Source organism: Dendropsophus ebraccatus, chromosome 11 (assembly GCF_027789765.1).
Source record: "Dendropsophus ebraccatus isolate aDenEbr1 chromosome 11, aDenEbr1.pat, whole genome shotgun sequence".
In the NCBI taxonomy this organism is placed as follows: domain Eukaryota; kingdom Metazoa; phylum Chordata; class Amphibia; order Anura; family Hylidae; genus Dendropsophus; species Dendropsophus ebraccatus.
Window position 1 is genome coordinate 63,127,975 of NC_091464.1, and position 19,360 is coordinate 63,147,334.

The 19,360-nt window shown below is 43.5% G+C and overlaps 1 protein-coding gene across 1 annotated transcript; it reads left to right on the top strand.

The window, feature by feature from the left end:
- Positions 1-5,223: 5,223 nt before the first annotated feature.
- Positions 5,224-12,419, top strand: ATP5PO (ATP synthase peripheral stalk subunit OSCP). Its single transcript, XM_069944727.1, has 7 exons — positions 5,224-5,331; positions 6,406-6,456; positions 8,747-8,857; positions 9,733-9,862; positions 11,154-11,266; positions 11,424-11,510; positions 12,230-12,419. Exons 1-7 carry the CDS (start codon positions 5,302-5,304, stop codon positions 12,341-12,343), a joined length of 636 nt encoding a protein of 211 aa, XP_069800828.1. The 5' UTR covers positions 5,224-5,301; the 3' UTR covers positions 12,344-12,419.
- The last annotated feature ends 6,941 nt before the right edge of the window (positions 12,420-19,360 follow it).

A 19,360-nucleotide genomic window follows, 5' to 3' on the forward strand; every position in this document is an offset into this window, starting at 1 on the left:
AAAAAGTGGCCATGTTTTTGTAGCGCTGAATAACCCCTTTAATCACATCATTGTTTTATGGCACAGATCATGTCCCCAAAACGGATCCGTATCACCTACAGCTGTGTGTATGGGGCCATATGATCTGCATGTGTGATATGATGTGTGAAAGGGACCATAATGTCACATGATTAAAAATTTTTGGGATTCAACTTGCACCGCATAAGGGAATAATAAGCAAGTTTGGGTCTATTATACAGTAAGAAAATAGACACTTTCTAGAGGAACATAGAAAGTTTATTAATGTCAGTCTAATTTCTAGGTCAAAAAGAGGGACATGTAAGTGGCAAAGAGGGACAGAGGGACATGGGTCAAAAGTAGAGACCGTTCCTCCAAAAGAGGGACACTTGGGAGGTATGGGTATACAGAACATTACAGGTATACACAGGGCCGCCATCAGGAATTTCGGGGCCCCATACAACCAAAGTGTCTGGGCCCCCCACATTAATAAAAAAAAAAAAATTGTGTGTTCGACCCACGCCTTGCTGGGAGGTATAATTTGGTTCAGATCAATTCTAGAGAACTGGCTCATATACCCCATTTTCCCCAGTGGCTTAAAATGTAACCTCTGTTATACAGTTATAAAATTGTAGAAATTAAATGTGAACAAGGTGCAATTCAAATAGACACTTACTTGTATAGCCGTCTCTTGTGCTCTGTATGCAGTGCATTATATTCACCCTTGCAACGTACCATTTATAGCGTGTCTACAAGCCCAGCGGGGCTCATTATGATGGAGACTAAAACTTATACAAGAGTGGGGTAGGGGTTCCCCTGTATTCAGAATGCTGTTGAGTGCTAGGCAATGCCCCGTCTGGGATTATTGAATTTCGAGGGTCTATGCAGAGCAGGATAAAGACACCTCTGCTGCACAAACAGGATCTCCTAGAAAGCGTTCTCACTGCCATGTATTCGCTATCACTGGCTTGGGTGAGCTAAACTAGTCTGCCTGGGGGGGGGGGGGGGGTGATTTGTATATGCTCACTAACATGGAACAGCCTCATTATATTAGCCTTATCAACATATTCTATGTTAGTGAGCATACCGGGGGGGATATTACTAGGCTAGGAGTACTAGGCAATGCCCCGTTTGGGGTTATTGAATTTCGAGGGTCTGGGGGGCTGTTTGATTTGTATATGTTCACCAATATCCCCCCCGGTATGCTCACTAACATAGAATATGTTGATAAGGCTAATATAATGAGGCTGTTCCATGTTAGTGAGCATATACAAATCACCCCCCCCCCCCCCCAGGCAGACTAGTTTAGCTCACCCAAGCCAGTGATAGCGAATACATGGCGGTGAGAACGCTTTCTAGGAGATCCTGTTTGTGCAGCAGAGGTGTCTTTATCCTGCTCTGCATAGACCCTCGAAATTCAATAATCCCAGACGGGGCATTGCCTAGCACTCAACAGCATTCTGAATACAGGGGAACCCCTACCCCACTCTTGTATAAGTTTTAGTCTCCATCATAATGAGCCCCGCTGGGCTTGTAGACACGCTATAAATGGTACGTTGCAAGGGTGAATATAATGCACTGCATACAGAGCACAAGAGACAGCTATACAAGTAAGTGTCTATTTGAATTGCACCTTGTTCACCTTTAGGTTCTACAATTTTATAACTGTATAACAGAGGTTACATTTTAAGCCACTGGGGAAAATGGGGTATATGAGCCAGTTCTCTAGAATTGATCTCACACACAGACACCAGCACACATGTATACAGACACCAGCACACATGTATACAGACATACAGACACCAGCACACCAGGGCACGATGAAGTTTGAACTTCTGCAACCTGGAGAAATCACCTGATATCACCTGCAGTCCTATGTAACACCACATAACACAGTGGTATCTCTGAGTACAGATAATGTAGTAGATTTCACCTGCAGTCCTATGTAACAGCACAGATAACACAGTGATATCTCAGAGTATAGATCATGTAGTAGATGTCACCTGCAGTCCTATGTAACAGCACAGATAACACAGTGATATCCCTCTGAGTACAGATAATGTAGATGTCACCTGCAGTCCTATGTAACACCACAGATAACACAGTGATATCTCTGAGTACAGATAATGTAGTAGCTGTCACCTGCAGTCCTATGTAACACCACAGATAACACAGCGATATCTCTGAGTACAGATAATGTAGTAGTCACCTGCAGTCCTATGTAACACAACAGATAACACAGTGATATCTCTGAGTACAGATAATGTAGTAGCTGTCACCTCGGGGCGCCCCTACTAAATGATGTTCTACAAAATAAGAAAAGTGTCATACAGGGACTCACAGGTGACGTCTTCTTTGATCTGAGGCGTCACTTTCCCTTTTCCTCTCCATCCGGCCCAGACCTCCATGATGAGTCCTTCCAGATACGTTTCATCCCCTTAGAACCTGCGAGACAAACAATTTAGGCTCCGCACATTTCTAGCAACTTCCTTTCCTTTCTCCCCCCTGTAGGCTCCCATAGTAACTGCGCTGTGTGGGATGCCCCCTGTATGTAGGATTCCCTGCTGTGCCCCCATGAGCTAATAATGCCCCCAGAGGTGCCCCCATGAGCTAATAATGCCCCTAGAGGTGCCCCCATGAGCTAATAATGCCCCTAGAGGTGGCCCCCATGAACTAATAATGCCCCCAGAGGTACCCCCATGCACTAATAATGCCCCCAGAGATGCCCCCATGAACTAATAATGCCCCCAGAGGTGCCCCCATATACTAATAATGCCCCCAGAGGTGTCCCCATATACTAATAATGCCCCCAGAGGTGCCCCCATATACTAATAATGCCCCCAGAGGTGTCCCCATATACTAATAATGCCCCCAGAGGTGCCCCCATATACTAATAATGCCCCCAGAGGTGCCCCCATATACTAATAATGCCCCCAGAGGTGCCCCCATATACCAATGCCCCCAGAGGTGCCCCCATACACTAATAATGCCCCCAGAGGTGCCCCCATATACTAATAATGTCCCCAGAGGTGCCCCCATATACTAATACTGCCCCCAGAGGTGCCCCCATATACTAATAATGCCCCCAGAGGTGCCCCCATACACTAATAATGCCCCCAGAGGTGCCCCCCATACACTAATAATGCCCCCAGAGGTGCCCCCCATATACAAATAATGCCCCCAGAGGTGCCCCCATATACTAATAATGCCCCCAGAGGTGCCCCCCATATACTAATAATGCCCCCAGAGGTGCCCCCCATATACTAATACTGCCCCCAGAGGTGCCCCCATACACTAATAATGCCCCCAGAGGTGCCCCCATACACTAATAATGCCCCCAGAGGTGCCCCCATATACTAATAATGCCCCCAGAGGTGCCCCCATATACTAATAATGCCCCCAGAGGTGCCCCCATACACTAATAATGCCCCCCGAGGTGCCCCCATATCCTAATACTGCCCCCAGAGGTGCCCCCATATACTAATAATGCCCCCAGAGGTGCCCCCATATACTAATACTGCCCCCAGAGGTGCCCCCATATACTAATAATGCCCCCAGAGGTGCCCCCATACACTAATAATGCCCCCAGAGGTGCCCCCATATACTAATAATGCCCCCAGAGGTGCCCCCATACACTAATAATGCCCCCCGAGGTGCCCCCATATACTAATACTGCCCCCAGAGGTGCCCCCATATACTAATAATGCCCCCAGAGGTGCCCCCATATACTAATACTGCCCCCAGAGGTGCCCCCATATACTAATACTGCCCCCAGAGGTGCCCCATACACTAATAATGCCCCCAGAGGTGCCCCCATATACTAATACTGCCCCCAGAGGTGCCCCCATACACTAATAATGCCCCCCGAGGTGCCCCCCATACACTAATAATGCCCCCAGAGGTGCCCCTAAAAAAACAAACATCCTACTCACCTAATCCGCGCTGTGTGGCTGCAGGCAGCAGCTCTCCTTCTCCTCTTCTGGCTCCATCTTGCGAGCCGCGGAGACGGGACTTCCGGCAGGCGTGATGACGTCACATGATCACGCCTGCCGGAGAGGTCACGTCCCGGCCTCCCATAGGCTGCTGGTATGAAGTGCCGGCAGCCTATGGGAGAGAATACAGGAGGAGGACGCTGACAGGTCCTTCTCCTGTATTCTGATCGCTTCAATGTTCCGCCCGCTCAATGTGCGGGCGGAACATCAAAGCGATCAATGCATCCGGAGAAGCTGCGCGGCCGCAGCTTCTCAGGATACTCAGAAACAGGTGGCAAGGGGGGCCGTGCGGGCCCCCCTAGCGTAGCGGTGGGGGGCGGCGGCCGGCGGGCCCGCCGGGCCCCCCCCCCGTGTCTCTTAGGGTCCGGGCCCCATACGGCAGTACCACTTGTACTGCCCTATCGGCGGCCCTGGGTATACAGGACCCCAAAACTATACACTACAGGTACATAGCACCTCCACCAACTATATACTACAGGTATACTGGACCCCAAAACTATACACTACAGGTACAGGACACTTGGGAGGTATGCCTTTGTTGTATAGTTTTCTAAGTATATAGTTTGCTGGCATCAGGGAAGCTCCAGATCTTGCCTTCATGATGCAGAAGCTAACATGGGGCTGCATTCTAGTGTCTGAATGATGCCTTAGTGCTTACTAAACCCTGGCTCTCCAGCTCTCCAATCAAATCATGCCCTGGCCTAGTTTTTTAACAGCTGGATAGCCACAGGTTGTAAAGCTACAACTTCCATCTGCCATAGCAACAAAAGGCAGTCAACGCATGATGAGAGTTGTAGTCTAGCAATAGCTAGACAGAAAAACTGCAACTCCCATCATGCTACAGCAACCAAAGGCTGTCAGGGCATGACGAAGTCTGTAGTTCTGCAACAACTGGAGTAAAACTGTATGTCCCATCGTGCATGGGATATTGGGAGTTGTAGCACTGCTGTACACCTGCAGCGGCCTGACCTACATTTCCCATTCACTTCTTTATTTTACTGTCACATCACTCTTTTCATCCTCCCTTAAACTACACCCACATTCTTATACAGTACATATCAATAGGGCATCTATAATACAATGGTTTAGAAATTGTTTCCATTACGCATGCGCGTAGCAGCACACTGCCAGTTTTGCAATACTGCGCATGCGTGTGAAGTTCCCTGACACTTTCCTGCCGCACTACATTACCCGGAAGTCAACGCGAGAGCGGAGCGCGCCTGTCTCAATTGCGTGTTGTACGTAGTGACGTGTGACGTTGTCTGACTCGTGGGAGGCACCGGTTTGACCTAGACAGCGGCCGGAGGAGAAGATGGCAGCGGCGGGCAGGATCTCCGTGAAGGTATGACGGGCGGAGGGCTGAGGAGGAGGGAACATGGCTGCTGTTTGTATGAGTCAGGGTAACCTTCAAGGAGCCCTATGCTGTAGTAACAGTCACCATGCAGTTAGCGCCCCCCAGAGGCTGGGCATGGTGTGTCCTGCAGGATATAATTTGTACATAGTGCAGTCATTCTGCGGCTCCCCAGCTGTAGCAAAACTACAACTCCCAGCATGCCAAAGGCTGTCAGGGCATGCTGGGGGTTGTAGTTTAACAACTGCTTGAAAGCCATAAGTTGGAGAACAGTGGTGTGTGCAAATGAGTCTGTATGCAGTGTGAACAGGACTCACTATAGATGGGTCACCCCCTTTAATTCTTAAAGGGGTGGTCCAGTATCATGCAGTGACCCTATTCCTCAGACCACAGGGGTCCCAGCAGTCAGACCCTTCTGGATCATACACAGGGTCCAGTTTTTGTCACAGATTGATAACTCTGGGCTTCTATGTATAGGAGACAGGTGTTACTGGTCAGATAACCCCTTTAAGGCCTCTTGGCTGCAGTCCTGTCCCTAGTACATTGCATTGATGCAGACATGCACTGGGGTCACTCACTCACCTTGAAGATGTAGTCAGGAGACACAACACTTTCCTTGTGACACGTCACAACTGCTTTAAAGATCGCACAAGGAAATTACATCAAGATTGGGATACGTTTGCTTGTATGTAGTCTGCATGGTGTCTTCAGCTTTAGAGCTTGGGTTGCTCCTTATGCTGTACCCATGGGAAGACTGATCATGTACTGGTAAGCAGCGAGTCTGGTAGAGGAGCTGATCGGTGGGATCTGAACACTCAGACCTTGACTGATTAAAACCTTTCACTTGTGTCTGACTGTAGCACAAAGTTCCTGTAGACCCTAGTGTGGCACCATTTTCCACAATTCACCTTGACCTGCGAGAGGTAAACAATCTAGGGTCAGTGTACATATACAGATATATGTATCCCAGTGGGTAGGATGCTATATGTGCTTTGTAGCTATAGTAGGTAAAGCTGATAACCTTCAGAAATCGATGATCTGACCTTCTTATATTGTGTATTCCAGGTGCGTTCCTTCAGCACAAGTGTCTCCAGACCTGTGGCCAAGCTAGTGAGGGTGAGTCTGCGGTGAAGCTGTTATTCTGCAGTGTATGAACTTGGAGTCCACCGTTTTGCTGAAAGTGGTTTCTAGTTTACATGAATGACTTTATGTGGGTTTTAAAGGGTTTAGTAAAAAATGAGCCATACTTACCTACCTTAAGTCCCCTGCAGCTCCAATTTGTCTTCTATCACTCACCCAATAATCTCTCTTCTTGCACTTGAGACAAGTGCTCTGTGCAGGATCAGCTGCCTCTTCTGATCATTGACAGCGACTGGGCAGATGCTGTACTGAGCACTAATCTTGGAGGAAGATAGGAGCCTGGAATGAGCAGAATATGAGCTGCTGGTTGGACAGGGGTAGGTACGTATGGCTTATTTAATGTAATGTACCAGTCCGCTCCTCTCTGTTTACAGGTAGATAAGGGACACTGTGTGACCTTCATGGACGTTTTCTGCCCATTAAGTGACTTTTTATCCACAAACATGCCACAGCCCAATGACCTCACTAAAGACCTTGGCCCAGATTTATCAAACTGCCCAAACCAACCAATTACATCTCAAAGTAAAAGCTGTGCTGTGATTGGACAGGTTTTAGTGTGTGTGTTTTTTAAGGGCTGTGGAGTCGGTAAGCTGCAGCTCTGACTTTTATCAGGACAGACTCCTGCTCCTTCATAAATGGACGGTCATATACCAGGGGAGTTATTTATCACACTGGCTCAGCAGCTTCTTCCTAATGTTCTACATGATCCTGGGGCGACTTCTGAGGGAATGAGGAAAGATATAAAGCAGCTTCTCCTGTGTGTGCAGTGGATGCAGCCAGTCTCCAGCCTCCATGTCCTGAACTACTCACAACTAGACTAGATGGAGCAGGTGGTCTTTTCCTGCTGACAATTTTCTATCTTTCTAACTAAACATTTGCCATGCACACAGAAACACTGCTAACAATGCCAGATACCTGTAATAGAGGGGGTCACACACAGTGATATAGAGGGGTCACTGTGGGTGGTGGGGGCACGCCATAGCGCGCACACACACACACACACACACACACACACAGCGCCTGCTGCAGCCATAGCGCACACACACAGTTGCAGCCATAGCATACACACACAGCCTGCTGCAGCCATAGCACACACAAAGCTGCAGCCATAGAACACTGAAGAAAAACACCACATTGAGGACAGAGGTTACTGCTACACTACTTATGTCTTCTCCTCCTCCTCTATATTACACAGGATATCTTCATATTACACTGCTGCTCATATACAGGAATCCAGGAAGAGAACAGCACAGATCTCCCCACACACAATGGACTCTTCCAACTCAGAAACAAACTGCCAAATAGTGACCGACAACTTTTCCTCGACCACCCTTATCTAATGGCCAGTGTCCTAGGATTTTTTATAAAGCTGCAGTCTGAGTCAGTACATTTTTTTCCGACTCTAGCCAAAGCTAGCTCCGACTCCACAGCCCTGGTTTTTGTTTTTACAGTTTAATAAATGCCCTGTTACTACTTATAAGCAGAACATTGTGGGGATGTGGAAGTAGAGATGCAGCAGCTGCCACCCTCAGTGATGTGTAACGCTGACTCATGTCTCATTGAGACCCACTAGGATAATGTGATGTAGTGCCACTGCTGTGGTATTAATGCTACACACACAAATCTATTTGTATTCAGGGCAGCCACCAGGAACAACCAAAGTGTCTGGGCCCACCTTAACGGCTATATTCCCACAAGTGTGGGACATATGTTTGACTAATATCTCTGGAGCAGTGTGCAGAGGCAGATGTTACTGGACGATTGGGTTGCTTTGGATACATCCCATGCTAGCTTAATTCCGTATACAAGCCCTATTTAAAATAAGACATAGTAACCCAGCAGCAGCCACTCAACTTTGTGACAGCTACCCTTTAAGCATTGTGAAAAGTTTAGCCACGGCCCTGATTCAGAGAAGGGACTCCTGGCATTATGACCAAAAGATCGTCCGTCAGTTATTTATAACCCCCCCCCCTCCACTCGTCCTGCCCATACACAGGAACGCAGGCTGACAGGCAGGTAGGTGCAGTGTGTGCATTACAGCTGTCAGGAGCTTCAATGCTGGGAGGACTGGCCCTGCTGATTCTCTCCTATCAGCTGTACTGCTGTGATGGCGGCCCTGTTTGTATTACGGGAAACCTTTACATTGGGTATCCTTACTTTTTCCTGTACAGAGTGTCTCACCATCTTGTTGCATGTAGATGGATATCATTGGTAAGGGAGAGGCAAAATCAAAATTATTTTACAATTTTATTTTTTCCCCCTTTAGCCACCTATCCAGGTGTATGGTCTGGAAGGTCGCTATGCCACAGCACTATACTCTGCCGCTTCCAAGGAGAAGAAGCTGGATCAGGTAGAGAAGGAGATGAACAGAGTCTCTGTAAGTATTTTTTATGTATTCTCAATGTTTCACTCGAGATTAAGTCAATTGGGTTGAGCTCCTAAAGGGTTTATCCAGCGAAAAACTTTTTCTTTCAAATCAACTGATATCAAAAAGTTATATAGATTTGTAATATACTTCTATTAAAAAATCTCCAGTCATCCTATACTTATCAGCTGCTGTATGTCATGTAGGAATTGTTTTATTTTCTGTCTGAAACAGTGCTCTCTGCTGACATCTGTGGCAGAGTCAGGAACTCTTGTCTCCGGTTTTCTATGAATCCCCATAGAAAACCTCTCCTGCTCTGGACAGTTCCTGTCTCGGCCAGAGATGTCAGCAGAGAGCACTGTGTCAGACTGAAAATAAAACATTTCCTGAAGGACATACAGCAGCTGATAAGTATGGGAAGACTTGAGATTTTTTAATAAAAGTAAATTACAAATTTATATAACTTTCTGGCACCAGTTGATTTGAAAGAAAAAGATTTTTGCTGGACAACCCCTTTAAGTGACCACTTTTTTTTCTCAAAAGATTGTTCCTATCTTGTATTGTGATGGTGAATTACTAGGTTATGACATCACTTTATGATCAGTGGTAACCTCTGGGGCCTCATGGATCCTGGGAATAATGGGGCTTTTTAATGTAAAGCACAGATGTTTATTCTATAAAGTGTGAAACACGTGTAGTTTTTCGATGATCTGTCTAGATGGGGGTGGGATACAGAATACAATTTGGAAGTGCATAGAGGCTGCTTTACCGACCCTACGCAGGGATTATCCCACAGTGCACAGCTACCTGACCCTTATCCTATACTGTATGGGTTTGTAGATCTGTATTTTTATTTTTCTATACAATCCTTATCTTCTGTCTTTCAGGTTCTTATTAAGGATCCTAAGTTATCCACCATCATCACAAACCCCCACATAAAGCGTGGTCTGAAACAAAAGACGATCACTGATATTCTGGCTAAAGAGAAGTTTTCCCCTATCACCTCCAACTTTGTCAGTGAGTATCTAACCTGCACCACACCATCTAAGGGCTCCTGCTCACTTCTGTATAATGGATCCTAACAACCCTGGCTTATACTCTTCCTGCACCTTGATGCACATGTGGGTCACAATGATTGCATGGGGTGAGAGGCTGTGCCCATGTGATCTTACCGAGATCAGAGAAACCTCTAATCCCAGCAGTTTAATCCACTAGATGCCGACGTTAATTGTAATTGTAGCATTTATGCTGACAAAGAGCGGAATCTCTGTATTATACTTGTTCGATGCAACAGCATGCTTCAAATGCTAAGTTGTGGTTAATATAGACATTTAGAAATGCAAAACTGCTGTAGAAAAAAGGGGTTCTTGGTATATAATTTGATAAAGTGTGTTCTATCCCACCACACTAAAGTATCACTGTGTTTCCAAGCATTCCTCTCCCAGCTGGCTGTCATGTGATGAGTCAGGCTCATAATATAGGTCTATGGAGCCTGACTCTTACAATAATGACACAGAGCGTATGGGTCCTCTCCTCGCTCATTCACATGATTGGTTTGGGTCTGAACACTAAGACCTGGACCGATCAAAACTTTCACATGTAAAAAGTTTTTTAAAGCGACAGTGACACTTTAAGGCGACCTCAGAGAGATGGAACCTACACTGTACTGTGGCCCCTTCTTATTAAGCCTACACACTGAGCATGCAGGATCCAGCTAATGACTGCTTAAATCACCCATGGTTTGGGATGAGTGGATTGTATGAGTGCATACTTAAATGATGCAAATACCAAATTCCGCTTTATTAAAGGGAGTTAAAAATAAAAAAATAAAAAATGCACAGCTACTTTCTTATAAAAACAGTGCCACCCCAGGTTGTGTGTGGTATTACCATTCAGCTTCATTCACTTTAAAAGAGAAGTTCCAAGAAATTTAAAAACGTCAGGCAGCTTAATAAACAACATATATTACCAGTCCCTTTGCCTCCATAGAATCACTCCCAGGTCCCGCTGACGGCCACTGGCTGTCTTTTCCAGCTGAATTGTTACGACTCTGTCCTGCCCTAATCATTGATTGGCTGAGCAGGCAGTCGTTCAGCTGGGTATGTGATGTTGCAGCTGAAAGAGCTGCAAGAGGACGATGGCTATCAGCTGGAGCCACGATAGGGTGAACGAGGATAGGTAAGTAAACTTTTATTGTGTTCCCTTTCCATTCTGCTTTAGGGAAAAAAAGCTGCCATATCTTGAAAGCCCTTTTTTAAAATTTTCTTTACTGTCAAGCATTGATCCCATTCCTTGTTTCCCTCTACAGATCTGCTGGCTGAGAACGGTCGCTTGCGCTATACTCCTGAGGTGCTCGGTGCATTTGCTAAGATCATGAGCGCTCACCGAGGAGAGGTGATATGTTCTGTCACCACAGCTTCAGTAAGTGTTTACCCGCTGTACAGGTGCTGTATACTCTGTGCACCCAGTAATGTTCTCCATCATGTGAGACATGCTGTGTGAACAGACTCCACATGTCTAGTGATGGGACTTGTCTTCCCTATAACTTATTATACTCAGTATGTAATCCCCTTTTCAGCCTCTGGATGAAGCAAGCTTGACAGAATTAAAGACTGCTCTTAATGGATTCCTTGCAAAGGGAGAATCATTAAAACTGGAGACCAAGGTGAGTGTAAGAGGTTATGTGATCAGGAATAAGCGATGGTTCCCCCAGAAATATCACCAGTCTGACCCATACACTGTATTAGGTGTCAAGCACTGAACAGGGCTGTGCTGCAATACCAGACAGGCCCTGGAGATTCTAGGTTTCTCCAAGCTCAGCAAGCTTCATGGAGTCTTTATCTGACAGATGTCACTACTTATTGCTGGATTAATAGAAGAGCTGACATCAGTTCTATCCATACGAGGCGGAAGCACTGTCTATATCATTTAAAGGGAAAGATTTGCAATTGGCACTTAGTCTCTGTATCTGCTTGTAAATGATAGAGGTAGTACTGTCTGTATGCCTTTCCCTGTAATAATATAGGTACAGATAGTGCTGTCTCCTGGTCATTTAGCATTCCCCCCTTTAATGATGTACCTACAGACCGGTGTCTCCTGGCTTCTTACTGTAAGTGATGAAAACACAGTGCTGCCTTCTCAACTCTTCCTGTAAAGTGACTGTTCTTGCATAACTTACAGGGATAGATATGGAGTTAACAGAATTTAGATTCAAATCTTAATTTGTGGAATTTTCAGAAAAACCCAGCTCTCAGCCCCCCCCCCCCCCCCCCCCCAAAAAAAAAACACCAAAAAATGCCTGTATTGTAAATTGCTGCAGATTCACCCGAACTACTGCTATATTGATTTCAGTGTCATAATCTTATGTTGTGTTTTGTATTTTAGACTGACCCCTCAATCTTGGGAGGAATGGTCGTCAGCATTGGGGACAAATACATTGACATGTCCACCAAAACCAAGATCCAGAAATTGACCAAGGTTATGAGAGACACTGTGTAAAAAAAATAAAAAACCCTCCTCTGAATAGTCTGTCTGATTTACCAGTAACTGAATAAATAATTTTACTGAGTGTAAATTCCCTGGTGTGTGAGGGTATTCCTGAAGATGTCCCTTTTATTCATGCCCAGCACTGATGACAGACACTCCTGCAGCATATGCCACAAATGTCTAACTAGTGCGAGTCATTGAGAACTCAAACTACCAAATCCCCATGTTTAGTGCGAGTCATTGAGAACTCAAACTACCAAATCCCCATGTTTTGTAACGTTCCTAATGCGGTTATTGGGATTTGTGTCAACGATACCGCAGCAAGCTACTGTCCCTGTAAATTGGGAGTTAAGACTTTTAATAGGTTGTTTAGGCAACTTCCAGTATTGTTATAGAAGTTACATGAACTGCATAAAACTACCATCTCTGCTGGTTTGGGGTTCCCTGCCCCCCATGCACCTGGCAGGATTAGGGCCATTGGGCCATTTATCTTTAAGGGGTACTCCAGAGGAAAGAAATTTTCAAATCTCTCTGCTGCGACATTTGTCCATGTCTGGAACAGTCCAGATCAGTTGCAAATCCCCATAGAAAACATCTGTTTGTTATGGTCTGTACAATGTACTGTTCAATATTGTATGACTATTCATAAAAATTGTTAAAATCAAAATATATTGAAACAGAAAACCTCTCCTGCTCCGGACAGTTCCTGACATGGACAGAGGTGGCAGCAGAGAGCACCGTGTCAGACTGGAGAGAATACACCACTTCCTGCAGAACATACAGCAGCTAATAAGTAGTGAAAGACTGAAGATTTTTAAATATAAGTAGCTTACAAACATGTACAACTTTGACACCAGTTCATTTTAAAACTTTTTTTCTCTCTTCGGAGAATCTTTTTTTAATTCCCAGTCGTCTCCATCTTTTAAAGTGTTTGCAAAGCTGTTACACCTGCAAAGCGAGAGTGACTCTATATATATATATATATATATATATATATATATATATATATATATATATATATATATATATATATATGCCTATGTATATAGAATGAGATCCTAGAGGTGTATAATAAAGTAGAAACTTGAAATGCATGAGCACACAGGACTACTTCTACAGTATGGGGGAGATTTATCAAACATGGTGTAAAGTGAAACAGGCTCAGTTGCCCCTAGCAACCAATCAGATTCCACCTTTCATCCCTCACAGACTCTTTGGAAAATGAAAGGTGGACTCTGATTGGTTGCTAGGGGCAACTGAGCCAGTTTCACTTTACACCATGTTTGATAAATCTCCCCCATTGTATCCAGAAACAACACCGATAAGTTCCAATGTACGGCTTAATGCAATATTACATACAACACTGTCATAAGTTTTGTATACTGTACAATATACCTAACTTAATCACTGCAGAAAAAAAACTTGCTTATAAACATGATACCAAACAACATTATTTTCTTTAAAAATACTAATACTGAATTGAATTAATAATTCAACACAACACTAAAAAAATGTTCACAATAGAACTGAGATGAAAGGATCGTACACTTTGTCTCATGTGACGAGACATTGGAGGAGATTTATCAAACATGGTGTAAAGTGAAACTGGCTCAGTCGCCCCTAGCAACCAATCAGATTCTACTTTTTATTCCTCAGACTCTTTGGAAAATGAAAGGTGGAATCTGATTGGTTGCTAGGGGCAACTGAGACAATTTTACTTTACACCAGTTTGATAAATCTCCCCTATTATATCCATGATGGGTAAGCATATGCCTACACTATATTGTACATTTTTTTTTTTTTTTGGTTTACTACAATGTCCAGAACATGCAATTGACTCAATCTTGCCTATGCAAATACAGATGTATTAATCATGTAATAATCAAAAGCATGTAACACAGGACACTAATATTCTAATGTATAAACACCCTGTGCAACACACAATAACATCTCACCCATGGTATTGCTGTCCCAGTGCCAACCCTGATGCACGTTTTGTGAGATGACCAGTTTAGGGGTATCCTTGTATAATTTGGTACAAATTAATGGGTAGCTATTGAATTATGAGTTCTTATTAATAAAGTACAGTGGTACCTTGGTTTAAGAGCTCACAGTTTCTCAAAATTGTGACTTTGTTTAAGAGCATTGTTTTGGTTTAAGAGCTCCCTGTACTGGGTGGGAGTGCGAGTTGGGGAGGGACATGGTCTATATAGTGGGGTATACAGCCCTGTACTCTGACCCAGGAAGTCTCCCTCACCTTCCAAATCATAGCAGATCCACTTCAGGCTGGGGCTTACATCAGGGGACAGGACTGTGGAGGTAATCTCTTCATAGCTGTAACCCCTCTCTCCCCGGACAGAGTGCTGCATGTATGTACCCACATCTGTACTGCTCAGTCCTTCATGCTCCCTGCAGTCTGTCAGTCCTGATGAGTCCATGCTGAGCACACACCCCTTCTTCATTGCTGTCATGTGACCACACCGATCTCTGACAGTCCTGCTTCTCTATTCTAGCATGTTGTACTAGGCTACTGCATTATAGGGATCTGCAGTTCCACCCTGTATCTACAAACTGCTGCTGTGTTTCAGGTTTATGCACTTATTATACATTTTACTCCACATGCTGATTGCTATACTGCACAGTAACCTATAATATCACATATTCAGCTGTTTATAAATGTTTGTTTCATTTGTCTTACATGTTATTCAAAATATAAAATTATTATTTTTGGGGTGTGGAACCAATTGTCTGCATATCAGTGATTTCTTATGGGAAAATTTGCTTTGGTTTAAGAGTGGATTTGGATTACAAGCAAAGTCCCAGAACGAATTATGCTCGTAATCCAAGGCATCACTGTATTTTAAAAGAAAATCATGCCTATATATTAATATAGGAATCACATGGTATACAGATGTATGGAAACATGACAGGCCCATCTCTTATCCCTACCCACATCTATTTGGGTACAGTGAGAAGCTCTCCTAAACATATCAGGGGTGCCAAATTGGCAGCCCTCCAGCTGTTGAAAAAGTACACTTCCTATGGTGCCTGGACAGCTAAAGCTTTATGCATGATGGCAAATTGTAGTTTAGTGACAGCTGTGCATTATATAATTAGCCTGTCCTGCACAAATAATCAGCTTTAAATACAAGAGGAAAAAAAAGAAAACACAGACCCTTCAGTATTTCACTAATAGTTTTAATAAACTTTTATCCCCCACCAAAACAACATGAAATTCATACACCACATAAGAGGCAATAAAAAGTTCTGATATGTCTACTGGACAGGCGGAGGTCTACAAGTTGCAGTACAGCTGACTTGGCATCTTCTTGCCCATGTGGCACGGCTATCACATCTGCTCTCAAGGAACATGGACTAAGAATACATAACAGATGACTAGTTTACAAATCCACAAGAAAGAAAAAAAAATGAGGGCGTTCAAAAAGTGCAAATAAACAGTGCTGTTACTCATAGCAACATGATCTCATCTGACTGGCTGCAGATAACCTCATTCCTTTCATCCTCAAATGACCCTACCTTGTGTTGTGGTTTATTGGGGGGGGGGGGACTAAAGTTCATCATAATACATTACCCCTAACAAACTGGATGCCGACGCATTTTACATCTGAAACAAATATCGGCCAAGACAGCAGAACTGTAACTTTTACATAGAAACAAAATACTTTTTAAAAGGTATACGCCTGGAATTGGCAACAAATACATGCTTAAAATAATTCCCTTGAAGTGTGACAGAAAAAAAAAACTTATTTCCTGATGAGTGCAAAATAAGGAAAAAAATAAATCAACACTGTGCCTAATAAATAATCACTAAAATATTAAAGTATGAAATGTAAACTCTGGTGTTTTTGAAACTTCCTATAATGTTCCAAAATACATTTATATTACAGTGGTCTGTAGGAATGTCCCCCACATCCCCTCTATCTCTTTATACATAGAACAGGTAGGTAGGTCACCCTGGGCTCCTGTGTTGGGGCCACAAGTTGACCCAATATTTTTATTCAACTCATATGATCAGCACAGTAGTCTACAGCCTGTGGCACTTCAGTATTCTGCAGGCTGTAATTTGAAAACAGCGGGAGAGCCACAACAGGTGGCAGAGTAACTGAATTTGGGCAATGGTCAGTGTCCATTCTGGACAATTATTCACAATAATATGGTATTGCCTTAAAACAAACAAAAAAAGCAAAACGCAGGATTGGCGCTGGGACATACGTACCATATTAAAATACACGTACCATGGTAACGATCAATAAAATCTATGACAGTATTCAGTAGTATAAGCCATATACACTGGCGAAAAAGACTGTCGTCATAAAATCGGGCTTCTTTTTAGAAATTTTTGTAGATGGTGTAGTCCTAGTATTGGGCTAAGTCTGATATGGCAGCTAAGCCTTGAAGGAACTACAATACCAGACACAGCGGACAAAAGTGGAGCCCAATACTATTGACTTACCACTACACAGCCTATAGAAAGAAAAAAGTGGAGCAGTTCTAATAAATAAATCCTAATCTCATAAAATCCCTTTAAAACTTTCACAACTGGAAACTTCTGCATATGTATTAATACCAGCTAACGTCACATAGTGCTGGAAGCCATTTTGTGGGCGGAGCTATTCCATCACCTATGGATCAACGTCAGGCTGTAATTATTCCCAGACAATCTAACACAAAAAAATATATATATGATGCAGACATTAGAACTAATAGCAGTCAGAACTGTTCTCTACCACAGTATTTATAAATCTGTGCACAAAATGGCTGCCTCCACGCTATGAAGGAGACCAGCACTGTTTCAAGAAAAATATACAATATTTGTAGAAAACAATACGATCGATACAGGATATTTTGGCAGTGGAGAGAACAGAGACTCTTCGCTGACCAAAATGACAGGATGGCTTTATCAGGGATCCATAAGGAATTAGGTCGGGAGCCATGGATGATGGCGTGTTACGTAGATTACATATATGTAGCCCGTACAGTCTTGTGACAGGAATGGTTTTGAAATAGTGTTATTTTAGGTAACAGTAAAATGTAAAAATAATATGCCACACTTAGTAACAATACTAGAAAAGGCAGAAGGGGGTCAAAGCTAATCTTAAAAGGTGATGTTCACCTTTATTTCCTTTAGTATGTATGAAATGAACATTGAGACAGCTTTTTCAAACATTGATTAAAAATTTCTTATTGTTTCCTTTTTAAAGCAATAATGCAAACTATGTGTCTCCATGGTAACAGACAACAAACTGTAGTCTGACTCCCTTTTATCTGTCTATAAAGGCTACACTAAGTTTACCAAACCCACAGCTGGTATAAGATGAATATAAGATCATGTTGGTGGAATTAGGGGGTCGGTGTGATGGATTTTCACTACCAGACCTGTTTGTCTTTAGAATAAGCTGGCACCAGAGTGGTTTGGCAGTGCCTAAACACTCTCCTCTTCATAAAGAGCACATGAACATTCGGCAATGTTAAATGTTCGTGTGCACAGGGAGGCCGGAAGAGAAGAGTTGGCGGGACAATTGTTTGGCCAATAAATACTGCAAGTGTACCAAATTCCTAGTTTCATAATTTCCCTGCGATGTTTAGATGCCTTTGAGGTGTGTAGGATTGCTCGGCCAAACAGTCGGCCCAAAAAACATGTATGTTTGGCTCAAGCGAGCACACTGGGGGAGATTCATGGCGTAAAGTAGAACTGGTGCAGTTGTCCCTAGCAACCAATCATCTTACACTTACATTCTTCACAGATTCCATGGAAAATGAAAGGTGGAATCAGATTGGTTGCTAGGGGGAGCTGAGCCAATTCTACATGACTTCAGTTTGATAAATCTCCCTCACTATTTCTAAACCATTTCAGTCTGCACTACAGTCAGACTACACAGAAGTTGGTTGTAGTCTGTTACCATGGAAACACATGGTCTTCATAAAGCTATAGAAACAAATATGATAGGAAATTTTCAATGAACTGCAAAGTTGTTTCCGTTTTAACTATTGACTTGGGGCGATGAAAAAAACTATTTGGTGATGAAGGTGAAAAATTCCTCCTACAGCTATTAGTAAATTATGGATAGGTGAGGTAACAATATAAGGGGCTGCTGTGGTGCTAGGCATTAGATACATGAAGCACCATGTACTCTATGATGTTACTTAGTGCGGTTTTATGAGATTAAAAAAACATGGCTGCTTCCTTGCACAATAGTGCCACTCTTCTCCGTGGGATGTGTCTGCGATGCCAGGCATGGCCGGATGGTGTGTTTATGAAACAAAGGAGCCATGTTTTACTAATTTCATACAACCCCTTTAAAAAGTCTGTTCCCAAATGTCTAAGGGCTGTGTCCTAATTATGTACAGTCTCTTACATCTCTAGTTACCAAAGCAGAGGGTCAGTCTCCACTACGCAGCAACCATCACCTATTATGTACCAAAGATCATAGGCAACTAGTCAGGCAGCCATCTTGTACCATTGATTAAATGACACTAGTCCAGCCGCCATCTTGCAACACATGCCTTTTCCCGACCACCTACAGGAATAGTCTATTTTTAAAGGAGTACTCAGCACAAAGAACACTCAAGGCAAAAAGGTTGGGAAGAACACAGCAGGCCAAATGGCCTTGTTTTCTATAGCGACCAATCACAGACCAGCTTTTAGTTATTTAACAACACTTTCAGTAATTGAGGTACAGATGATTGGTTGCTATGGGCAACAATGCCAGTAATAACAAGCTATCATCTTACCAGATTTTTCTACAGTAAGATGGACTCTGATTGGTTGATATGGGTAACCAAGGCCAATCAAGGAGCAGCTTCATAAGTATAAGCTAAGCAGTAATTGGTTGCAATGGACGAGGCCTTTTAGACATTTGTGATAAATGAGGTCCAAGGGTTTTGAACAACAATAATCTAGGCACATATGTAAAATAAAAAGTCCTGCTTCTCAGGGCTTGCTGAGGCTTATAGTTCACCACCTGTTAACCAAGATTAGAAAAACATTGCTGCTTTCTTTTAAGAAAA